General features: G+C 44.8%; 1 protein-coding gene across 5 annotated transcripts in view; it reads left to right on the forward strand.

The window, feature by feature from the left end:
• The window catches only part of pstpip1a (proline-serine-threonine phosphatase interacting protein 1a), a 74,013-nt gene that overhangs the window by 18,037 nt on the left and 32,354 nt on the right, over positions 1-23,622 (forward strand). For all 5 annotated transcript variants that reach the window (XM_078532319.1, XM_078532320.1, XM_078532321.1 and 2 more), the window contains exons 2-3: positions 1,914-2,014; positions 5,566-5,640. In XM_078532319.1, coding sequence (XP_078388445.1) covers positions 1,914-2,014; positions 5,566-5,640 — 176 coding nt within the window. The remainder of the gene's footprint in view (positions 1-1,913; positions 2,015-5,565; positions 5,641-23,622) is intronic.

Genomic DNA, 23,622 nt, shown 5'->3' on the forward strand with positions numbered 1-23,622 from the left:
ATTGGGGTTGGGTAACAAACACTGGCCTTGCCAGTGAGACCCACATCCCCCAAAAGAATAAAGAGAGCAAACATCTCTGCACTGTTGTATTTTCCAAACTGAATGCATTTTGGATATTTGGCATGATATCCTGTTCGTGGATCTCTAAAATCCTAGAAGAATGCAAAGGTTTCCTTCCTTCCCTCATCTCCAAGGGAATTTAGTCACATGATCTTTCTGCTCATTTTCCTCTGATTTCCCCCCCCCGAGTTCTTCCCACCGTCTTGGCATTTTGAGTATATAAGCCAAATAGCAGCTGAGCTATAGAGACCAGGAAGGTCCCCAGCTTCACTCCCATTCCTGAGTTACTCAGAGTTCCTGCTGCTGACCTTTAGCCCAGTGACCCCCCTACTGGAAGGTAAGGCCATGTGTGGACACCAAGTGAATGCAGACATGATCCGAGCAGTCATGCAACACTTAGTTGAATAGCCACCTAGAATGTACCCTAACATGCACCATCACCTTTAGGAGAGATGGGAAAGAAATTATGTAGGAAAAGTTAATTCTGATTAACTTCATTTCTCATTTATTCTTTGGTATGTTTGTGTTGATGACTGAAATGCTTTGGCATAAGCATTGAGTGCTGATAACATTGAGGTGAACGAGTTGGGAGAGGTTACCTAGGGGTCGGTAAGGATTTTTATTTTGGTTTATTCACAAAAATCACTAGTCATGCACAAAATACTCTACTTATCACCTGATTAGGTGAAACTACTAAATATAAATTGTTGGTGTCATTCAGGTGAGAAATGTTAAACCAAAGTCCCAATTGCCTCAAAAGCAATTACCATATTGAGGCATCTCAAATGTGTCATGTGACAGGAGAAAGGCTTTTTTTTAAACAGAGGTGAACCACTTGGCTTTTGTGACTCTTTGCCTGTTCTCACTGGTGGTTACGAAGGGGAAAGAAGATCGCTGGACCAAATACTTCCAAGTGATGTGTGACTCCCCTATTTGTCCCCCTCCCCTGGCCTTCCCAAGCATGGGTAGGTTGGATGTCCAATGTGGAGCTGAAACAGGTTTAATAACTGTTCTGTGCTGAGTTAACCACACTGGGATGGTGGGGTTTAAAAGTGTTTTTGACACTCCTCCTCCTGGCCTAGAAAATGGAACAAGAAGGGACAAACCTTTTTCTGCATATTTTTTACCCCTTCAAGCCATTCCTCTCAGGACATCCCAAAGCCCTTCATTTGTGCTGAACTATTTTGAAAAGTGCAATGCCATGTAGGTGAACAATAGCAGCCGTCTTGCATGGGTCCAACAAACCTCCCATGAGATCAATTTAATTGTGCAAAAATAAAAACTCAGCAGGTCTGGCAGCATCTGTAGAGAGAGAGAAACAGAGTTAACGTTTTGAGTCCAAACTCCGTTTCGAAGAAGAGTCATACGGACTTGAAACGTTAACTCTGTTTCTGTCTCCACAGATGCTGCCAGACCTGCAGAGTTTCCCAGCACTTTGTTTTTTATTTCAGATTTCCAGCATCCGTGGTATTTTGCTTTTATTAAATCAGCATCTTGTTTTGCTTCCTCGAATGCCATGCTATCAATTTAGACTTAATGACTCAACACTTAAATCAAAATATGGTTCCCCTGACAATGTGTGCTAATGCTAGTGTTGCATTCCAGCTTGGCAGGTTATTAATGTTGTCTCACTTGCCTGGCTGTGGGAAGGAAGCTGGCTCTGACGGTCCTTTTGTCTTGTATTTAGGATCTGCGCAGGTTAGATTTGCTTTTAGTTAATGTGGACAAGAGCCTGGATTAAAGTGCAGCCGAAATACAGATGTGGGGCTTGGTGACTGAGGAGCATTTTAAGAGGGGTGAAATTTGAGCTCTTGGAAGTTTTGTAAGTCCTATTCTTTCAATTGCTTTCACAGTGTCCAGAATTTACTAGTTATGTCGGGCATGAAGTCTTGCTGGCACGGTTACAGGAAGGTCGAAAAATGTGCAAGGATATGGAGGAACTGCTAAGATTAAGGTAAGATTTCAGAGTTCCTGATTTTTATGGAGCAACTATTTTGATTGGGCAAATATATGAATGAACAGCTATAGCATTGAGGAACTACAACCTTCCATTGCATTCCACCTCCCAAAACATTTACTTTGAAATTAATTTTTTTCCCTCAGCCCCCACCCCCTCCAAGATATTGGCTCATGATGGGGTCTAGTTCTTCCGGTGCTAACGGTTTTCTATGACCCCTTACCTCGCCCAATCTATTCTTCAATCTGAGTTGAAACAGAAAATGTCAGAAGGCTGCGTAACCTTGACGAATATCGTGGTTTAGCCTAATCTTGACCTGACATCCACCCACATACTTTCTGGCTGGAGTCAACTGGATAGCAATAACAAGAAAGAACCCAGAGATTGTTTTCTCTCTTTCTCACTTTGGTCATTATCCTTAGTAAGGCCCCTGTCTTTTGCTGCCTTACATCCAGGGGGACTTAGATTTGAATGTTCATAGTGCACAATTGGTTTAGCCGTTCATTGCAAGATCTGGTGAGAACACATCAAGCACTCAGCCCCGCTCTCCTCTGCCAGAACTACTCTTTATTCTAGACTCATCCTGGAATGTAAAATTATCCCCCTTTTTTTTTACTCCCCACTAACTCCTGTCTCTTTTTAACCGTCAAGCGTGAGGAGCTCATGGTCGTCTTTATCACCAAGATTGAGATCATCCATTTAGCTGCCCAGGTCACATACCTCCCCTTCCCTTTTCCCACCAAGACAAGTTACCCCTGAGGTTTCCACTGCCCTAGATTGGAACTCGTGTGTTTTTCTCCAGTACCCCTGCTCTCGAACCTTACCTTATCTGGTCCATAGGTGTCTGTCTGTCTCTGTTCTCTTCTCAATACTTTGTTTTTCCTGCCCCCGCCACCCCGCCCAAGCTAGTTGATATTATAAATGGTTTGCTCTCTGCTCCGATACTGTTTTCCCAACCTTGCCACCACCTCCCCCCACCCCCCCACCTTTTTCAAATCTGACACCTGCCCTTGATCATTGTCCTAGCAAACTACTGCCTCATCTCCGACTGACCTCCCTCCCCTTCCTAAGTCTTTGTAGTTTCCTCCAAAATCCATGCTCATCTTTCCCAGAACTCCAATAAATGAACCCTTCAATTGGGTATTTGCCCTGAAATGATTGTTATCAACATTACAAATGATGGTGAGTGTGGTAAGTTATCTCTTCTCGTCCCTTTCAACCTCTTTGCAGCCTTTGACACCGATTTACCAAGCTATCCTCCACCAGTTGATGTTGGCTCGCTGAGTTTGACTGCACGGGCCTGATTTCACTTTTACCTGTCTAGCCATAGCCAGGGAAACTCCTGCAGTGGCTTCTCTTCCCACCCTGACACCATTACGCCACTGGGGGACAACAGGGGTAGTGGTAATGTCATTGGTCTAGTGATCTGGAGACCTAGGCTAATGCTCTGGGTTCAAATCCCACCACGGTAGCTGGCGGAATTTGAATTCGATTAATAAATCGAGGAATTGAAAGCTGATCTCAGCAAGGGGACACTCAGTAATGGTGACCATGAAACCATTGTTGTAAAAACCCATCTGGTTCACTAATGTCCTTGTGGTTACTGACCTACATTGGCTCCCAGTCCAGCAACACCATAGTTTTAAAGTTATGCTTGTGATCAATTCCATACGCAAACTTTACCTACCCCCCCCACCACCCCCAACCTCTAACTCTCTCCAACTCTACAACGCTTTGTTCCATCACCTTTGGCCTCTTGTATATCCACCACCTCTCCCAACCCCCCCACCACCTCACTTTCTTCACCCAATCATTGGTATTGGTAGCTGGGCCTTCAGCCATCTAGGTCCAAAGCTCTGGAATTCCATCCCCAAACCACTCTGCCTCTTTTTTTTTAACTTTGTTTAAAAAAAAATGCTAACTCTATCTTTGAGCAAGCTTTACATTGGCTATTCTAATTTTCCTTTGGTTCAGCGTCAACTGTTTTCTTCTTGCAGCCCTGTGACCTTGGGGCATTCTACTCTATTGAACATAAGAACATAAGAAGTAGGAGCAGGAGTAGTCCATTCGGCCCCTCAAGCCTGCCCCGCCATTCAATAAGATCACGGCTGATCTGCCCCAGGCCTCAACTCCTCTTTCGTGCCAGCTCCTCATAGCCTTCAACTCCCCAATATTTCAAAAATCTTTCTACCTCTTTAAATACTTTCAGTATTTAAGTAGCCTCCACAACTCTCTGGGGTAGAGAATTCCAGACACACTCACTAACCTCCTGAGAGAAGAAATTCCTTCGCATCTCAGTATCCCCTTATTCTGTAACTATGTCTCCTCGTTCAAGACTCCCCCACTAGTGGAAACATCTTCTCAACATCTACCCTGTCAATTCCCCTTGGAATCTTGTACGTTTCAATAAGATCACCCCTCATTCTTCTAACCTCTAATGAATAAAGGCCTAACCTGTTTGACTGTTCTTGATAAATCAACCCCTTCATCCCAGGAATCAGTCTAGTGAATCTCTTTCGAACTGCCTCCAATGCCAGTATATCCTTTCTTAAATACAGGGACCAAAACTATACACAGTACTCCAAGTGCGGCCTCGCCAATAGCCTGTACACTTGTAACAAGACTTCCCTGTTTTTAAACTAAATGGTGTGATAATGACCATAATCTGTTTGTGGTGCTGATTGAGGGACAAATATTGGCCAGAACACTAGGGATGTTCCCCTTGCTCTTCTTTGAATTAGTGCCATGAGAATTTTTGCATCTACCCGAGATGGTCCTCAGTTTAATGTCTCATCCAAAAGAGAGCACCCCTGACAGTGCAGTGCTCTCTCAATACTGCACTACATGACCCTAGATTTTTGTGCTCAAGTTCTGGAGTTGGATGTGAACCCACAATCTTCTGACTTAGACCTGAGCCTATCTGACGAGGTAAAGTATACAATTACAAAGTTCTTTCATCTGTGCAACGGAACAAGTGAACCATGACTGGTTTTTCAAACACAAAGGATATCACACCATCCAATCCTGGTTTCACTTGACACCTACCTACATGCGCTCTTTATTTGGTAAAGGATCGTGCCAGATTTGCATCCAAACACAGGGAAACCATGTTCAACTATCATTCTTTGTTGCCCTAGCTAAGATCAGCTTGCTTTGCTCGGTACACATCAGGAATCTGGAGCTCCCTTGGCCAGTTGGACAACAGGTGTTATATTGACACTCATTCAAAACATGGAAGGAGACAAAGGCAATCCCCCAAAATTGACATAATCTAAGGGTTCTTTGTTTTTGTTTGCCGGAGGAGACCGTAGAGACTGGTTTCCGAAAGCACGTGGGGTAGGTGATGAATCGGTACAGCAGGCCATCTGGGTGACTACTGGGGCCTACTCCATCAGGCTGCCTCCCTTGTTACCGCCCCTCCAACTGCATACCCTGCTATTTACCACCCACAACAAGGTGCATGTTTATCTGCGCTATATAAATGGAAATTGTTCAGTGTTGTTATGGATTGTTGGGAATGGGAGAAATATTTTCTGTGTTTTGTGCAGGGCGTTGGCAGAAGAAAAGTATGGGAAGGAGCTGGTGCATATTGCACACAAGGCTGGTGGTCAAATGGAGATAAAGTAAGTGCATATCTTAGAGGGTTGGCATGTAGTCCTAAATGGAAAATATCTGCCTGCTTATTGGTGTCTCTTTGCTATTTTTTGTCTGCCACTTTTTATGCTCTAAAGCTGTTATTTAAGAGATTTTGTAATCTTGGAGTGGTATTCCTCATGGAGAGTACAGCAGGTTGAGGAAATCACTTCCATTTCATTGAGGGGGACTTCATGACGTCAATAGACAAATGTTGTACTGCATGAATCATCTAAGAGTGTTCCAGGGTTTAAATATAATGGGCATAGGCTCAAGGGGCTGAATGGCCTCTAGCACCATTCAATTAGGTCATAGCTGATCTGCATCTTGGTTCAATAGCTTTTACCTAATTAAAAATCTTGTCGGTCTCAGTTTGGAAATGTTGGAGAGGGTGTTCTGAATTTCTGCTACCTCTCATGTGAAGTAGTGCCTTCCTAACTTCACTCCTGAGCAGCATAGTCCTAATTTTTACAGTTTCGAACTTGAATGTTGCTGAAAAGAGAGCCATGTTGCTGAAGCTTTTCCTTTTGCACTCATCAGGACAAACACAAGAATACCAAATTTCAAACAATCTCAACAATTTTTAATATAGGAGAAAAGGGGGCGCTAATTGGTTGGCGAGTTGGTTCTGATTGGCCAGGCTTCAGCAACACTTTCAATGATTTTAAGGTGCTATTCACTTGTTCTGGGCATACTGACCCCGCCCCCCCAACAACCAGGGGAAGTAGGGTAGGTAACTGTCAAACCATTTTAATCATCTTAAACACCTCCTATTAGATCCCCCTTTAATAATCTATATACAAGAAAATACGGTCCTAGTTTAGTTTAGGTAATCATAGGCTGGCGAGGAAGAGGATTCTAGTTGATTCAAATTGAGCTAGGTGATAGGTTAATGTTTTTATGCAAATCCTTTATTCAATGTTTATATTTTGAGGTTAATATCTTCACGGAAATGGCAGACGAGAAATATCACCTGCAACAACATGTTCTTTATTAATGTAGTACAGAGATGTTTCAACGCACAAGTTTTAAGATATCTGTTTTTTGGGGCAGGGGGAAAGCGACGAGGTAAAAATTGTACTCAACGGCTTAAACAACAGCAACTTATTCCTATAGCACCTTTTAACATGATAAAATGTTACAGGGTGCTTCACAGAAGCATTATCTTTAAAAAAAAAAAAAATGGCATTGAGACATGTGAGGAGATATTGGGTCAGATGACCAAAAGCTTGGTTAAGTATCTTAAAGGAGAAAAGCGATTAGTGAATATATTTACGGCTGGGAAACGGAATGGAATGGAGCGATTTGGGGAGTGGGTGGGAAAGCAGATTTGAAGCCCAAGTTTTGCCATGATCATACAGAATGGTGCAGCAGACTTAACGGGCAGTACCGTCTACTCTGCTCCTATTTCTTATGTTTTTGAGGTGGTGACAAGTAGAGAGGGAATTCCAAAGAGTTTGGGGCCTAGGGAACTGAAGGCATGGCCACCAATGGTGGAGTAATTATGAATTGGGATAGGATGAAAATTTGTTGTATAAATTCATAATGCACTCCGATTAAATCATCCTCTCCGCTATCTCAATGGCAGAATTAACCTGTTTATTTTATACGGGTTTATTTTCAATGAGCTAATGAGTCTGTTTAAATAGCAGTGAGGGGAAGTTTTATACAAGCATGTTAATCAACCTGATCATTTCTACCTTGTATTATCAGGTGAAGAGCTTTGGGCCAAACTCGAGTGGCTATTGTATGCTTTTAGCCATTGATTAATGGAATATATAGACACACAATTCGGTAAATGCTAGAAATTTGAAATCGAAAATTTAAATGAGGGATATGCATAGTCAGTCAGCAGTGGAGAAGATTAGTGTTTCACATGAATCTCTGTGTCAGGGTCAGCCAGACTGTTTATTAGTTACACCTACCACAGCTTCAGCTCATGTTGCTAAACTTGCTGTTAGAATTGATCACTTTGTCCAAACCCTGGGTACCTGAATGTAGGGCTGAACTTTTTAATACATACGTTTTTTTTTTTGTGTGATTGTTGGGCCAGCAGCTCTTTATGAATTTAATAGTTATTTAGTTATTTTGCTTGTCACTTTTTAAATTTTTTATCAGCCTGTGGTTTTTTTTTCAAATGAGTTAGTTGAAAGAGAGACCTGTGTTTTGACCCAAGATATCCCAGAGTGCTTTAAAGCCAATGTTGAACAACGAGAAATGAAGCAATGAACTTGCATACAGTTTTGAGCACAATTTCCAAACAACAACATGATGATCACCAGATAATATTTCTCTGCAGCGCTGAGGGGGTGCAGCGCTGAGTGTTGGCCTGGATTTTTGTGTTCAAGTGGGGCTTGAATCCACAACCTCCTGACTCCATCTGAGTGCTACCTGGTGTAATATTCCTTTAAGGGATTACAGCATGACATCACTAGAGTGGAAATGTGTCATGTGATCCACTGAGCCAGGGCTAACACTGGTCTGAATCTGAAGACTATGATTATTTTAGTCCAGTAGCCATAAACTATTATTTTTTTATTATGTAAGTTAATGAAACTTAACGATTGTGAAAAATATATTTATAGTACTATTCGTTTGTCCTCCTTTTTGGAGCCAGAGTCATTACAACACAGAGGAGGCCATTTGGCCCATCAAGTCTGTGCAGAGTGCCTCCCGGTCCTCCTGGAGGAGGTGGCTGCCAGGAGGGACACGCTTGTCCCCAGGGGTGGCAGGAAGAGGCCACCACACCTCTCAAAAAGAGTCTGGGAGCAGATGGCAGCCCTGGTCAGCAGCCATGATGATGTTGCGTGGTGCTTCTGGGTCCAGTGCCACAAGAGGTTTACTGACCTGCTGCGCTCGAAGGGTGAGTACCGTGTTGCCATGGATCAGTGTGTTGAGGGCTGGCTGTTTTCCCCTGTGGAGCTCAGGGGTGTTAGAGTCTGAGTTCCAATTGTCATTGACTTCGGAGCTGGCCAAGGGGGTGAGCCCTGACTGCTGGAGTGAGTGCCTTGCGGGTCGAGGGCCACGACTCGGATGTGTCCTGCAAGGTGCTCCTTGGGTGGAGTTGGCCAGGCTGCAATGGTGCTGCAGGTAGAGGATGAACTAATTCATGCTCCTCTACCCTTTCAACATTGAAAGGTCATGGACTGGCGGAGTCCCCCAAAACCTAATCCTAACATGGTATGAGCAGGATGCCTTGGAGCTGCACAACATTCACCTCAGTCAACTGGCTGCGGAGAGGCTGGGGTGTCAGACAAAGGTAAGAGTGCAGTGCACAGAGGTGAGAGTTTCAGATTTCTAGTGTAGTCTCCTCATTGATGGGAGCCTCAAAACAGGATTCCCCATTGATCGTTGAAAGATGACGGCAGCATGATTGAGATCTCCATTGTGTTACCAGGGTGCCTGGCATGCACAGTGACAATGTGATGATTTACACCAATGATATGTTGTTCTCCCTTAGATTTGCCACCATGCACCCAATCGTAGGGCCCTAAAGAGCCATCCCTGATGCCAGAGGACCACCAGGGTCCACATGCACCTGCGTCACACTTGCTCTCTGAACCAGGCACTAGTGCAGATACTAGTACCTCTGTGTGCATTAGATCGGTGGCTAGAATGTCGGAGCACAGCGGTGAGGGCACTTCACCACTTGCCTGAGGTGCAGGCGGAGGCAGAGAGAGTGCCCAGGGTGTCGGCAGTCGGAGGGCTACTGGAGACCAGGACGGTACTGAGTCGAAGGCAGATGATGAGCCTCTGGAGTCGTCCCTTAGGTGCCAGATGTCCAGCGAGATGTGTGGGAGGACCTGGCAGAGATCCATGAGGGTATGCATGCCATGGTCTCCGTTATGGAGGAGTCCATGTGGAGCATCAGCACTGCGTTGACCCTCATGGCCGAGTGCACTGCCTCGTCCATTGACAGTGGCAACTCGCGTAGAGAGGCAGCTCCAGGAACAGAATCGGGTTCCTGGGGTTGCGCTTGGACCTGTAAGCCCTCACACAGACAGGAGATGGATGAGGCACCCAGTATACCAGCTAGGTGGCCGTCCATCAATGGCAAACAGGGAGGTCCAGAGCAACCTCATGTTGGCACATGAGCTGCTTGTCATCTCTGAGGACTCCTCTCAGGGCGCTCTGGATGACGGCAGCAGCTCCTCTACCCGTCTGCCACGTGGTATCTGATGAGGCTGCGATGACTAGGGAGATGCCGGCCTTGGCATTGGCCACTCCCTCCCAGGCGGGGCCAGCACAGGCTCCACTGGCCAGAGGACAACCGTCAAGGTCATCGAGGCCAACAAGACACCACAGTCAGCAGGCTGCCAGCAAGGAGGGAGGGAGAGCACCAAGACATAACACTCGCAAACATAAGTTTAGGCACCACGAGCACAGAGGGACTGGTCATGGGTGATCTTCTCTTGTGTAATGTTTTGTTTTTTGTCGTTTTAACAGCCTGAGTATGCTTCACCTTTTATTTATTTTATTTATTTGTTGCAGGGTACGCCAGTATTTAATGCTGGACATGAGTGGCTCTAATCTTTTATTGCACGGGCACTGAATGGACTTTAGGGTCAAAGGAAAGAGTTATTTCAGACATCTGGGTTGGAGGTGGCAGCCCTGGCATGAGGTGGGAGTGGCTATTTGGTAGCCTAGATGAAGCAGTGTTGGTTCAAGGCATCCTTGTCTCCCTAGAGGTTACAGATGTCTGCCTCCATGCCCTCACTGTGCTCCTCTTCTGACTTGCTATCTAATTCACCCTCTGGCCTGTCAAGATCCTCTTCCTCCAGTGGGTCCCCCTTGCCAGTGCCAGATTGTGAAGAGTGCAGCCTGCAACCACAGTCAGTAACACCTGCTCTGGGGGTATTGTAGTGCTCCCCGTGAACAGTCCAGGCATTGGAAGCGAGTCTTCAAAAGACCCATAGTCCTCTCTATCACCGCCCTTGTGGGGGCATGGCTCCTATTATAACGCTGCTGTGCCTCCGTTCTTGGGTGGCAGAGAAGCATCATGAGCCACCTTTTTCAACGGATAGTCCTTGTCATACAGCAGCCATCCATCCAGTCGAGCTGGAGCACTGAAGAGCCTTGGCACCTGGGAGTGTCTCAGGATGTAAGTGTCATGGGAGATGCCAGGGTACCTTGCACAGACTTGCAGAATCTGCATCCTGTGGTCACTCCCTATCCATGTGTTAAGGGAGTGGAATCACTTCCTGTTGACGAAGGCACCCGGCTGACTCACTGGTGCCTTGATGCCCACGTGAGCAATTGATGGCACCCTGGACGTGAAGGAACCCAGAAATCGCTGCAAAGCCTCCGGCTCGCTCAGCCTGGTGGTCCTCGTCCGTACGGAAATGAATGATAGTCAATGCACGCCTCAACAGAGCTTCTGTCACAGCTTGACACAACTATGGACAGCTGATTGGGAAACTCCACACAGATCCCCCAATGGCGCCTGGAAAGAGCTGGAGGCATTGAAGTTGAGGGCCACTGTGACCTTCAGAGCCACTGGCATGGGGTGTCCACCCACATTGGGCCTGAGATCAGCTCCGACAATCATCTGACAAATGGAGGTCACTGTCTGTCTTGAGAGGTGGAGCCTCCTTCGGCATTGCACCTCGGACATATTGAGGTAGTTGTATCGCTGCCTGTAAACCCAGGCAGCAGGATAGTGGCATCTTCTGTGGCCCCTTCCACCTTGGACCAACTGCTCACCCTGCGCTCCTTGAGCCTGCACCTCTCCCCAGGTTGCTCCCTGGATCCTATGCATAGGGACACCAGGCCTCCTCTCCCTTCTGCCCCTCTCTTCCTGCCCGGAGGAGGTGCCTCCAGTGGAGACCGCAATCCCTGTTACCAGAGTCACAGAAGGATCCACATGGTCCAAATCCTCCAGGGGCCGTGGAGCCACCAATGAGTCCTGAAATGAAGAGAGAAGCCTCTAAGGCAGCAGCCCCAAACAGAGATGAAGCTGCCATGTACCAACAAGCAACCAGCTGCAAACTATCTCCCGAACTCCTCACCACTCCCGCTGGCAATGCTGCTGAATCTTTTTATCCCGCCCTTGGATGAGGTTTTGCAAATTGTCGACTGGCCGTGTGAAGAGCGTGAAATTGCACGGGCAACGAAAAATTGGTTTCGATTGCCTTAATTGGCCCCTCCAATTGATGGCGGGCGCGGCTCCAACACCTGTGCGTGCCCGCCGACCGAAATATCATGCCCGACATCATCGTGCGCTGCTCCGCGTCTGGTCGGGCGTGCGCCTGCCTGATCAGTGTAAAGTTCTGCCCATGGAATTTATTTTCACTGGCAAGACCACCGTTTATTGCTCATCCCTAATTTACCCTTGAAGGTGGTGGTTGAGCCATCTTCTTTTGAATTGCTGCAGTCCATGTGGTGTAGGTAGTGCTTTATTTTACAGTGGTTTGCACAACTAAGTGGCTTGCTCAGCCATTTCGGAGTCGGTCACCTTGCTGTGGATCACGTGTAGGCCAGACTGAGTAAGAAGGGCAGATTCCCTTTCCTCCAGGGCACGCCGTGAACTGGATGGATAAATTTATGATCATTAATCCGGATTTATTAATTAAACCACTCACCCCGGCTGCCATGGTGTTATTTGAAGTTGTGTCCCTAGAGTATTTTATCTGGGTTACTAGTCCAGTAGCATTACCGCTGTGGTACTGTTTCCTCCTTGATGAATAAAGAGTACATAAACCTCAAAGTTAACACTGCCCAAGATGCACTGGATAGCAGCTTCACCACAGTGCCAGGACTTTACAATGCGGCCTTTATAGAGTTGTTGCCTGTCACCATAGTTAATGAGCAGTTTGTCAACTTCTCGGTTACCTATTAATGTGAGGTTAGAGTGCATGTCTTCAAATTGAACCAGCTTCAACCTTGCTCAGAACACTCAATCTTACTGGTAATAGCCCCAAATAGCACACTGGCACCTACTTACTGTGCGTAGGTGCTGTCCTCTGCATTCAGGCTAGAGATACAATGTTGTAGTTGAAAGCTGGACTCAGTACCTGCCCTATTTGGCCCGTGAGTGTTTGCTAAGGGCACAAGTGCCTGAAGTGGAACCATATTTGCTGCTTCAGCAGTGAAACCACCTTGCCTTGAACAGCGCAATTTATTCTTTTTTTGGAAAGATTGAACACTAACACTGACGGCTATTTCTGCCCGTGGTGTGGAGACTGGATATGTTGTAATATGTGCAGGGAGAGGGAAGGTGTTTTTTAATGACTGGGATACTGGAATGTAGCCAGCTCATGAATAAACTGTCCCATGGGGATCAGTGCTTTCAGGAGAGGAAACCAAAGCTGGGCGAAGGGAATGGTAGCATGTCATAATACACCTTGTGCAGAAGCGGGGGAGAGATGAGCCATTAGCAAAACTCAGCCAACTGTGGACCTCCAGCACAAAGTCCAGGTTTTAACATCAAGCAGCTCTTGACGTTTAACCAGCAAATCAATTACCTTTGCTTAATGTTTAGAAATGGCAGTCTATTTGAAGCACTTGTAAATCTCACCACACAATGAGACACAAAACAGGTACAAATAATCATTGTGCATTCAATAAGGACCTAATGAACAACTGGTGCATTCCATCAAATATAAATTCTCAGATGGTTTAAATCCATCTTTTTTTTTAAATAATGTAGTGTACCTGGGGTTCACTCATAGCAAAGAACACCAGCAAATTGGTGTTCTTCTTCTTCTTTAGTCCTCCTTCGAAGCGAGGAGGACACTTGCCACGGAGTACAGCCCATGGCAAGGACCTGTGCATGAAGCCTTTTCATGTGGGGAGGCTGTTGTGCTACAGCTTACCACACAGTTCTGGCTGAACAGAAGACTCTCCTACTCTTAGCATGGCCATATTGGAAGGATTTGCAGGTTGATAACCAACCTCTTATTGACCGGGTTATGAAAGCACCTTCTGTGGCCAGCAGTCCTGAGCTTGGACTTGAACCCAGAGCCCTCTGGCTCAGAGACAGGGATGCTAGCCCCAGTGGCACAAGACCTCCTGAATTTGTCATGGAGGATTTTCAAATGTTGCATTTCAGCTGTGCTTCAACTAGCTGGTACCTGGGCAAGCCTAATCTTGCTGCATATCTATACACTTTGCCATAGGTGTGTCATTTAAGGCAAAAACATAAATGGGATTTTTGCCATTATTAAGTGCATGTCAGATTTTTGACACTCATCCACAGTGTAGTTAAACATCTTTCTAGATCGAAAGGGGAAGAGTCTTTTTTCTTTTGAGTAAGAACGCCACAGAGTCATTCAAAAAGACCATGTTTATGATGGTACACATGGCAACCCAGACCAAATCTTCCCCATTGGAGAAATGATTTGTCCAGCGGACTCCAGATGTGTTATAAATGCACAAACTTTCAAATGCTGGAATGGAAGCTTGAAGATGATGAGCGTATTTGAATCTGCAAAATTTCCTAAACAAGCAGTGGTTAAACTCTGATTAATCTGATTTACTTAACAGTATTTAGGTTTTATGACCTTTTTTTTAAGGGATAGCAGTCCATCAGAGTAATCATACATAGTGTAACACTCTCTCCTTATAAAGCAGTATGATGTCATGTAGTTCCATGAGAGAACCACTAGTTCAGTAATGAAAGGCAAGTTCTAACATTAATAAACGTTTTTAATCTAAAACTTTAAACGCACATGTTATCATCAGAAGCTGTATTCAAGTTATTTTTTTTTAGTTCCAGCCCCTCCCTGCCAACAACTAAAGTTTGATTTTTCTGTGCGCTGTTGTGCATCACATTGCTAAAAATTGACTCATTTGCAATCGAACATTTCTTGAGCAGGATATAAGTTCATTTCCTGCGCTAAATGCTCTATAAATGACTGATAAAGAAGCTTGTGGTTATTGCTGCAGCAATAGGAAGTGACAGCATTGATGGAAAAAAATAGGTGCATCAAAGATTTTTTTTGTGTGTGTGCGCGCAAACTCTGATGTCTTCTTCGATACTGACCCTTATTCTCATTTCTAATGTCTGGTCATTGCCAAACACTGGATAACAGAATTTGGAGTTCCATTGTTAAATCAAAGATGTTTAGGTCAGAGGATATTGTGCTGAAACTGCACTTTGAATGGTATGTTAGTGTGGCACTGATGTGTGTAACTGCATTGAAGCCCTTGTGACCTGCTATACTTCTGCACTGCAAGAATTGGTGGGTGATTTGCCAGCATGTCAATGACATTAAACCATGTCACTCTTTAACTAGCTGCCAGGAAGTGCTTGAAGGAAAACCTGGGGGCAGCACCCACCTCTTCCAGCACTGCTAGCTTTCATTTCTCTTGTTGCTGCCAGAGAGATTACCAGCCCCTGATAACATGTAAAAGGTTTGTATTTGCAAGGCATTTTATCATCTCTTTGTCAGACACCGCACCCCCCATGAAGCAATTCAAATACAGTAAATTGAACTGAGTGTTGCCCACAAACAGCAAATGATCTGGCGCTGCCTACAGGAGGAACGTTGGCCAGAACTCCCTGTCCTTCAAAAGATCAATGAGATCTTTCAGCCCAAAGGACAGTGCGGCACTCCCTCGGTTCTGCATTGGTGTAAATCAGTCAAAACTGTGTGGTCATGCCTTCCCTGTGTATCCACAGTCTTCAGAAGCAACAGTATTGGCAATTAGCTAAGGTGGCACTTCAACTGGGGCCAGCATCAATTTACTTCTGTTCTAATTTTGTTAAACTTTTATAAAAATTGTGCCCTTTTTTTGTGGTGAAAAATTGTGACGTTGTTTCCATCTAGCACATGCACTGCCTTCTTGGGATGGAAATTGTCAAGTGAAGAACCTGCTTTTCTTAGCCATAAAACCAGGGTAACATTGGACAGCCCACACCTGACCTGCTCTTCTGCAGCCTTTGAAAGGTTGTGAGGCCTTTTTTTTTGGCAGCCATTGCAATGCTTGAAATGCAAATTTAAGTGCCTTGCATAACTTGGTGATGGGACTAAGGCTTAATTTAGGATCTCTTTACTAATTGGGCTGCTCAAGGCCTACTCTACTCCTGTTTGCTTTGCCTGATGTGGCCTAGCAACCAAACACCAGCAAACAACCTTGATTTAGCATATTCCCAAGTGCTGCTGCTGAGGACCTGCAATTGGCTGCCCACCCCCCAAATCTCCAGTGCTTGCCTGAGGGCTACTGCTATTGAGGCAAGCAACCCAGCCAAAATTCAACCTGCTGATGAAATTCATTCACAGGATATGATCATCACTGGCAAGGCGAACGTTGTTTTTGCCTTTTTCAGAAGGCGGCAGTATGTGTATAGATGACGATAACCAACCTCTACTCCTGTAGCTTACAACAATAGTCAGCAGGAACGTTTTTTTTTAAGTGTAGACCATTCTGGTTAATCAGTTTGTTAAATTGAGCCGCAGCAATTCTCATCTTACTGCTAAAAAGACAACGGCCTTTCTTACACTACTGGGGCTCTTGTGTATTTTGGTCATTGATTTAGTGATGACTTATCTCTGGTGTTGCTGGCCTGGCAGTGTGCGTGCATGCTTGCTCAATCACTCCCTACCCCTCCAGTCACTCCCTCCCCTTCACACGGTCGTTCACAGCCCCACCCCAATCACCCCCTTCGCTCGCTCACTCACTCACTCACTTTCTTCCCCATTGCACGATTTTGGAGCTCAAGTCCAGAGGCAAGAGATGGGTCTTTCTCTCCTAGGTACCCTGTTCACACAGGACCCAGATTCTCTGTACAGGTAGCTACACTGTTATGGATTCAGTTTAAGGCTGAAGGTCTGTGGGCAGTTTTAAGTCTAAGGAGCAACAGCTGTTTGCTTGCAACTGAGTGAAAAATTCAGGCTGCTTTTTTTTTAGACCAGCGATTGGGGGAAAAAAATCTAAAAACCGAATAATCTCCAAGTCAAAGAGAATGAAGAAAGATTAGAGAAACTCTATAAAGAAGACATTAACAGGACGTGTAGCCAGTGGGAGCTCAGTTTAAATCATAAGCTGTGTTGTTGACTATTGTTCCTGAACTTGGAAATCTGAAACCAAATATGAAAAGAGCTAGTAACCCTGAAACTATTCAAAACAACATTTAAATCACACCTCGCTGGTTCATTCATAAACGATGTGCTATTATTTATGCCCACAGGGAAATCAATGTCATAGCCCAGTGTATATAACTGGTGTTTTTATTCATTAAAGGGTGTGGGTGTCACTGGCAAGGACAGCATTTGTTCCCCTTTTCCTAACTACCCTTGAAAATGGTGATGAACCAACCTCCTTGAGCCGCTGCAGTAGTGAAGGTCGTAGCAGTTTTCATCCAACTGAGCGGCCGTTTTGGAGGGCAGTCCAGTGTTGGAAACATTGATGTGGGTTTGGAGTCACTAAGGTTGCCAAGTCTCCAGGACTGGCCTGGAATCTCCAGGGTTCCTTCCCTAAAGGGTGTAAGTGAACCAGATGGGATTTTACGACAATCCAGTAGTTTCATTGTCACCATTGCTGTTAGTTTTTCTTTCCCAGATTTACCTAATTAATTATTTAAATTCCTCGACTGCGGTGATGGGATTTGAACCCCACTCTCTGAATTACTAAGCCAGTAACATAACTGTTCCAGGCTAGACCTTTTTAAACTTTTTGTGTTTTAGCTTGCAGACTAGAATGCAACCAAACACAAAACTGGTCCCCAGGCTTTTGTTGTCTTGCATGTTAGACACCTGTAGAGAGCCGGACATAGACCGGGGTGGGTGTGAAGGAGGAGTGGTTTTGTCAAATCCCTCCTGGCCTCCCCGAAAGGAGGAATTTTCCCTGCTATTTGCCGCCTTTTCTATTCATTCATGGGATGTGGGCAGGCCAGCATTTATTGCCCATCCCTAATTGCCCTCGAGGGTGATGGTGAGCTGTCTTTTTAAACAGCTGCAGTCCATGTGGTGTAGGTACATCCACAGTGCTGTTAGGAAGGGCATTCCAGGATTTTGCCCCAGCGACAGTGAAGGAACGGCCGATATATTTCCAAGTGAGGATGGTGAGTGACTTGGAGGGGAACTTCCAGATGGTGGTGTTCCCATGTGTCTGCTGCGTTTGTCCTTCTAGATGGTAGTGGTCGTGGGTTTGGAAAGTGCTGTCTATGGAGCCTTGGTGAGTTTCTGCAGTGCATCTTTTAGATGGTACTGGAGGGAGGGAGTGAATGTTTGTAGATGGGGTGCCATTCAAACGGGTTGCTTTGTCCTGGATGGTGTCAAGCTTCTTGTATTGTTGGAGCTGCGCTCATCCAGGCAAATGGAGAGTATCCCATCTAACTCCTGACTTGTGCCTTGTAGATGATGGACAGGCTTTGGGGAGTCAGGAGATGAGTTACTCTTTGCAGCATTCCTGCTCTTCAGGCATCTGCTCTTGTAGCCACAGTATTTATATGGCTAGTTCAGTTCAGTTTCTGGCCAATGGTAACCCCCAGGATGTTAATAGTGGGGGATTCAGTGATGGTAATGCCATTGTCAAGGGGTGATGGTTAGATTTTCTTTCTTGTTGAAGATGGTCATTGCCTGGCACTTGTGTAGCGTGAATGTTACTTGTCACTTGAGAGATTCCATTAAGCCCCACCCAGTGCTGCATTTGGGCCTGTTTAGGTCTTATTTCCAGTATCTAGTCTGCTGCCTCCAGGCTTTTAGCTTAATCGGATGTTTGAACTCGAGAATCCCCCTCTTGGGATCCCTGTACAGATTTAGCTCATCTCCCAACACAACTCATTTATGCTGGAATAGACATGTGGACCTCATTAACCTACATTTGTTTTAACAACCATTCCATATGAAGGGCTCCGCTTAACATATTAGTCTATCTTGCTCTCTTGACTGCAAGATGCATCCATCCAACCAGTTAGATGAGACTTTGGTTTAACATCTCATTGGCAGACAATAGGTCAAGGTAGATCCTGTGGGGAAATCCACCAAACTCCTTGGATAGTCAATGGGTATGCTCCATCTCTGTGAAACCTGTAGAATTAAATTATCTATATTCCAAACCTCTACCTCTGCCACCTAGAAGGACAAGGGCAGCAGATAGATGCAAGTTCCCCTCCAAGCTACACACCATCCTGACTTGGAAATATATCGCCGTTCCTTCACTGTCACTGGGTCAAAATCCTGGAACTTCCTCCCCAACAGCACTGTGGGTGTACCTACACCACAGGGACTGCAGCGGTTCAAGAAGGCGGCTCACCACCACCGCCTTAAGGGCCATTGGGAATTGGCAATAAATGCTGGCCCAGCCAGTGACGCCCACATCCCGTGAAAGAATTTTAAATCACATATAAAGTAAATGTCCTTTTTATAATGGGGCAAACTCAGGTTAATGGAAAGATCAAAATCAAAACTTGTTTGTGTAGAATTCTGTCTCCCCTACAAAGCAGTCTCGATGGAAATTTCACTATAGTTGAGCCTATATTTAAATGACTGGCTGTTTCCAACTTCGTTTGTGGTTTATGTAAATGTGATGTAAATATATTCTGAGAAGGAACACAATTATTTATAGTTAAAGCTACTAATACAGTCAAAGGGTAGCAATGCAAAATTACTTTTTTACTTGAAACGTAACACTGGAAATGGACTTTATAGTGGATCAGTATCTTCACAAAGAAAGGGTAGATTGATATTTCGGATAAAGATCCTTTGTCCTTTTCCGATATTGGCAGATCTACCCTGCTTGTCCAGCATTTGTGTTCATTTCAGCACCTCTAGGCTTCTTTTCTCCCTTGTCTTGTGCCATACAGGTGGGCATTCCAAGCAGTGGTTAGCGAATATGGTAATGACTGAAACAGCCGGATTTACAACTGAAATTTAAGGTGTTGGGATAGATTTTGTAAGTTGCTTTTTTTAAAAATCATTCTTGGGATGTGAGCGTCTCTGCGGAATCCGTTTGTGGTCCGAGCCTTAATTGCCCCTGAGCAGGTGCTTTTGAGCTGCCTAAGACTTGAGTGGCTTGCTATGACCATTTTCGGGGGGCAGTTAAGAGTCAACCACATTGTTCTGGAGTCACATTTCCTCCCCTAAAGGGTGTCAGTGAACCCGATGGGTTCATGATCAACTTTAGTGAGGCAAGATTTTTATTGACTAACGGAATTTAAATCCCCTCCAGCTGCCATGGTGGGATTTGAACTAACCTGGGTGTCTGGAGTATTGGTCCAGTAATATTACCACTGCCACTGTTCCCACACATTTGTTGTGGGAGTGGAACTGACACATGATGTTTAAGAGCATGAGAAATAGGAGTGTAGGCCATTTCAGCCTCTTGAGCCCGCTCCACCATCCAATGAGATTATGCCTGATCATCTACTTCAACACCATTTTCCTGCTCTATCCCTTGATGTTGTTAATATGTAGAAATCTATCAATCTCCGTCTTGAACATACTCAATGACTGGAGCTTTTGGATTTCAAGGCAATCCATGACAAACACGTCTGCAGGAAGTGTAAGCAGCTTGAGGAATTCCGGATCAGGTTTATTGATCTGGAGGAGGATATGCAGGCACTGTGCAACATAAGGGAGGGGGAGAAATACCTGGACACTTTGTTCCAGAAGACAGTCACACCTCTTAGAAGGTCATCTGTTTTGGTCAGCAGTGAGGGACAGGAGGATGTCACTGTCAGTGAGGCAGGAAATGGGACTGAGCAAACAGTAGTGTAGAGGAGGAGCCTCAGACTTTGCAATTGTCAAACAGGTTTGAGGTGCTCACAATCTGTGTGGATGATAGTGAAGTCTGCAAGGTGGATGAGTTGGCTGGCCATGGCACTGTGGTACAGGAAGCCATTCAAACAGGAGTAGCAAAAAAGAATGTAGTGGTGGTAGGGGATAGTACAGTGAGGGGGAATTGACACTCTTCTCTGCAGCAAAGCGCGAGAGTCCAGGTGGCTGTGTTGCCTGCCTGGTGCCAGGGTTCGGGACACCTGCTCAGGGCTGGAGAGGAACTTGCAGTGGGAGGGGGAGGATCCAGTTGTCATGGTCCACCTAGGTACCAATGACATAGATAGAACTAGGAAAGAGGTTCTGCAAAGTCTGTATGAGGAGCTGGGTACCAAATTAAGAAGCAGAACATCAGAAGTAATAATCTCTGGACTATTACCTGAGCCACATGCCAATTGGCATAGGCCAACTAAGATTAGAGAGATGAATGCGTGGCTCAAAGACTGGTGTGGGAGAAGTGGGTTCCAGTTTGTGGGGCACTGGCATCAGTACTGGGGAAAGTGGGGGCTGTACCATTGGGACGGTTTACACTTGAACCACACTGAGACGAGTATCCTCTCAAATCGCATAACTCGGGAAGTAGAGAGGGCTCTAAACTAAACGAGGGGTGAGGGATTAAGCTTGGCTGGAGGTAGCAATTCAAAGTGTAGAGTCAAGACAGGAGAGCAAAATAGTATTAGAGAAATGAGGGTCAGAGAATGGCAGGAAGGGACAGAGAGAAAAAAAACCTAAGAATACATCAACAGTCAAGACTAGATGTTACAAAGGTAACAAAAAGACAAAACTAAAGGCGCTCTATCTGAATGCACATAGCATTCACAACAAAGTAATTGAATTGATGGCCCACAATGATGTAAATAAATATGATCTGATAGCAATTACGGAGACGTGGCTGCAGGACGACAAAGATTGGATCCTTAATACTGAGGGGTACATGACATTAAAGAAGAATAGGAAGCTAGGTAAAGGTGGAGGGGTAGCACTGTTAATCAAAGAGGGCATTGGTGCAATAGTTAGAGATGACATTGGTTCGGGAGATCAGGATGTAGAATTGGTTTGGGTGGAGGTGAGGAATGGTAGGGGGGAAAAAAGTCATTTAGTGCAAGTGGTCTACAGGCCTCCTAACAGTAGCCACAATGTAGGACAAAGTATTCAATAGAAAATATTGTGTGCTTGTGATAAAGGGATGGCAATAATCATGGGTGATTTTAAACTACATAAAAACTGGAAAAAATCAGATTGGCAGTAATAGCCTGGATGAGTTGTTCTTAGGATGCTTTTGAGAGAGTTTCTTAGAGCAGCATGTTCTGGAACCTACCAGAGAGCAGGTGATATTAGACTTGATATTGTGTAATGTGACAGGATTAATTAATGACCTGAGAGTGAAGGCACCCCTAGCTAGCAGCAACCATAATATGACCGAATTTTACATCCAGTTTGAAAGGGAGAAGAGTGGGCCTAAGACTAGCATCTTAACTTTAATAAGGGCAACTATGTGGGGGTGAAAGCTGAGCTAGCTGAAGTGAACTGGGAAACTAGGCTAGAAGATAGATCAATAGAGAAGCAGTGGCAGACATTTAAAGGGATATTTCAGAATACTGAGAATAAGTATATTCCTACTATAAAGAAAAATTCTAAGGGGAGGACCCACCATCTGTGATTAACTAAACAAGTTAAGGAAAGCATTAAACTTAAAAGAAAAAGCATACAACTCCCCAAAGATGAGTTGCAGGACAGATGATTGGGCAGAATATAAAGAACGGCAGAGAATGGCAAAAGGTTAATCGGGAGAAAGAAATTAGAATGACAGGAAGCCAGCTAGAAGTGTAAAAATGGATAGCAGAGTTTTCACAGGTACTTAAAAAGGAAAAGAGTAAGTAAAGTGAGCGTTGGCCCTCTAGAGAGTGACAGTGGAGAGTTAATAGTAGATAATAAGGAAATTGTGGAAGAAATTAACAAATATTTTGCTTCCGTGTTCACTAGAGAGGATACAAAAAACATTCCAGTAATAGCTGCAAATCAGGTGGTGAATGTGAGAAAGGAACTTGGTGAAATTGAAATCACTAGGGAAATGGTACTGAGCAAATTGACGGAGCTGCAGGCTGGCAAGTCTCCAGGATGGACTACATCCTAGGGTCTTTAAAAAGAGGTGGCTAATGAGGCTGGTGTTAATTTTCCAAAATTCGGTAGATTCTGGAAAAGTTCCATCAGATTGGAAAGTAGCAAATATAACCCCTCTATTCAAGAAGGGAGGCAGACAACAGGAAACTATAGGCCAGTTAGCTTGACGTTTGTCATGGGGAAGCTATTAGATTTGATCATTAAGGAGGTTATAGCTGGGCACTTAGAGCTCAAGGCAATAGGGAAGAGTCAACATGGTTTTGTGAAAGGAAAATCCACGTTTAACCAATTTATTGAAGGAATTTTTGAAGGAACATGCGCAGTGGATAAAGGGGAGTCTGTAGACGTCCTGTACTTGGACTTTCAGAAGGCATTTGATAAGGTGCCACATCAAAGATTATTACGGAAAATAAAAGCGCATGCTGTAGTGGGTAACATATATTAGCATGGATAGAAGATTGCTAGCCAATCGGGCAGAGAGTGTGCATAAATGGGCCTTTTTCTGATTGGCAGGATGTGACGAGTGCAGTCCCACAGGGATCTGTACTGGGGCCTCAACTTTTTGTGATTTACATCAATGACTTGGATGAGGGGAGTGAAGACATGGTAGCTAAATTTTCAGATGACACAAAGACAGGTAGGAAAGTATGGTTGTGAAGACGACATGAGGTTGCAGATGGACATAGATAGGTTGAGTGAGTCGGCAAAGATCTGGCAAATGGAGTTTAATGTGGGAAAATGTGAAGTTGTTCACTTTGGCAGGAAGAATAGAAAAGCAAGTATTACTTAAATGGAGAACATTTTAATTCTCCATAATTCTGAGGTGCAGAGGGATCTAGGTGTTCTAGTACGAGAGCCACAAAAGTTAGTATGCAGGTACAGCAAGTAATTAAGAGGTCTTTATTGGGAGAGGGATTGAACATATAATTAAGGATGTTATGCTTCAGTTATACAGGGTATTGGTGAGACTGCACCTCGAATACTGTGTGCAGTTTTGCACTCATTATTTAAGGAAGGATGTAAATGCATTGGAGGAGGTTCAAAGGAGGTTTACTAGATTGATACCTGGGATGGGTGGGTTGTCTTATGAGGAAAGGTTGGACAGAGTCGGCTTGTTTCCACTGGAGTTGGTGA

Source organism: Cetorhinus maximus, chromosome 30 (genome assembly GCF_964194155.1).
Source record: "Cetorhinus maximus chromosome 30, sCetMax3.hap1.1, whole genome shotgun sequence".
Classification (NCBI taxonomy): Eukaryota; Metazoa; Chordata; class Chondrichthyes; order Lamniformes; family Cetorhinidae; genus Cetorhinus; species Cetorhinus maximus.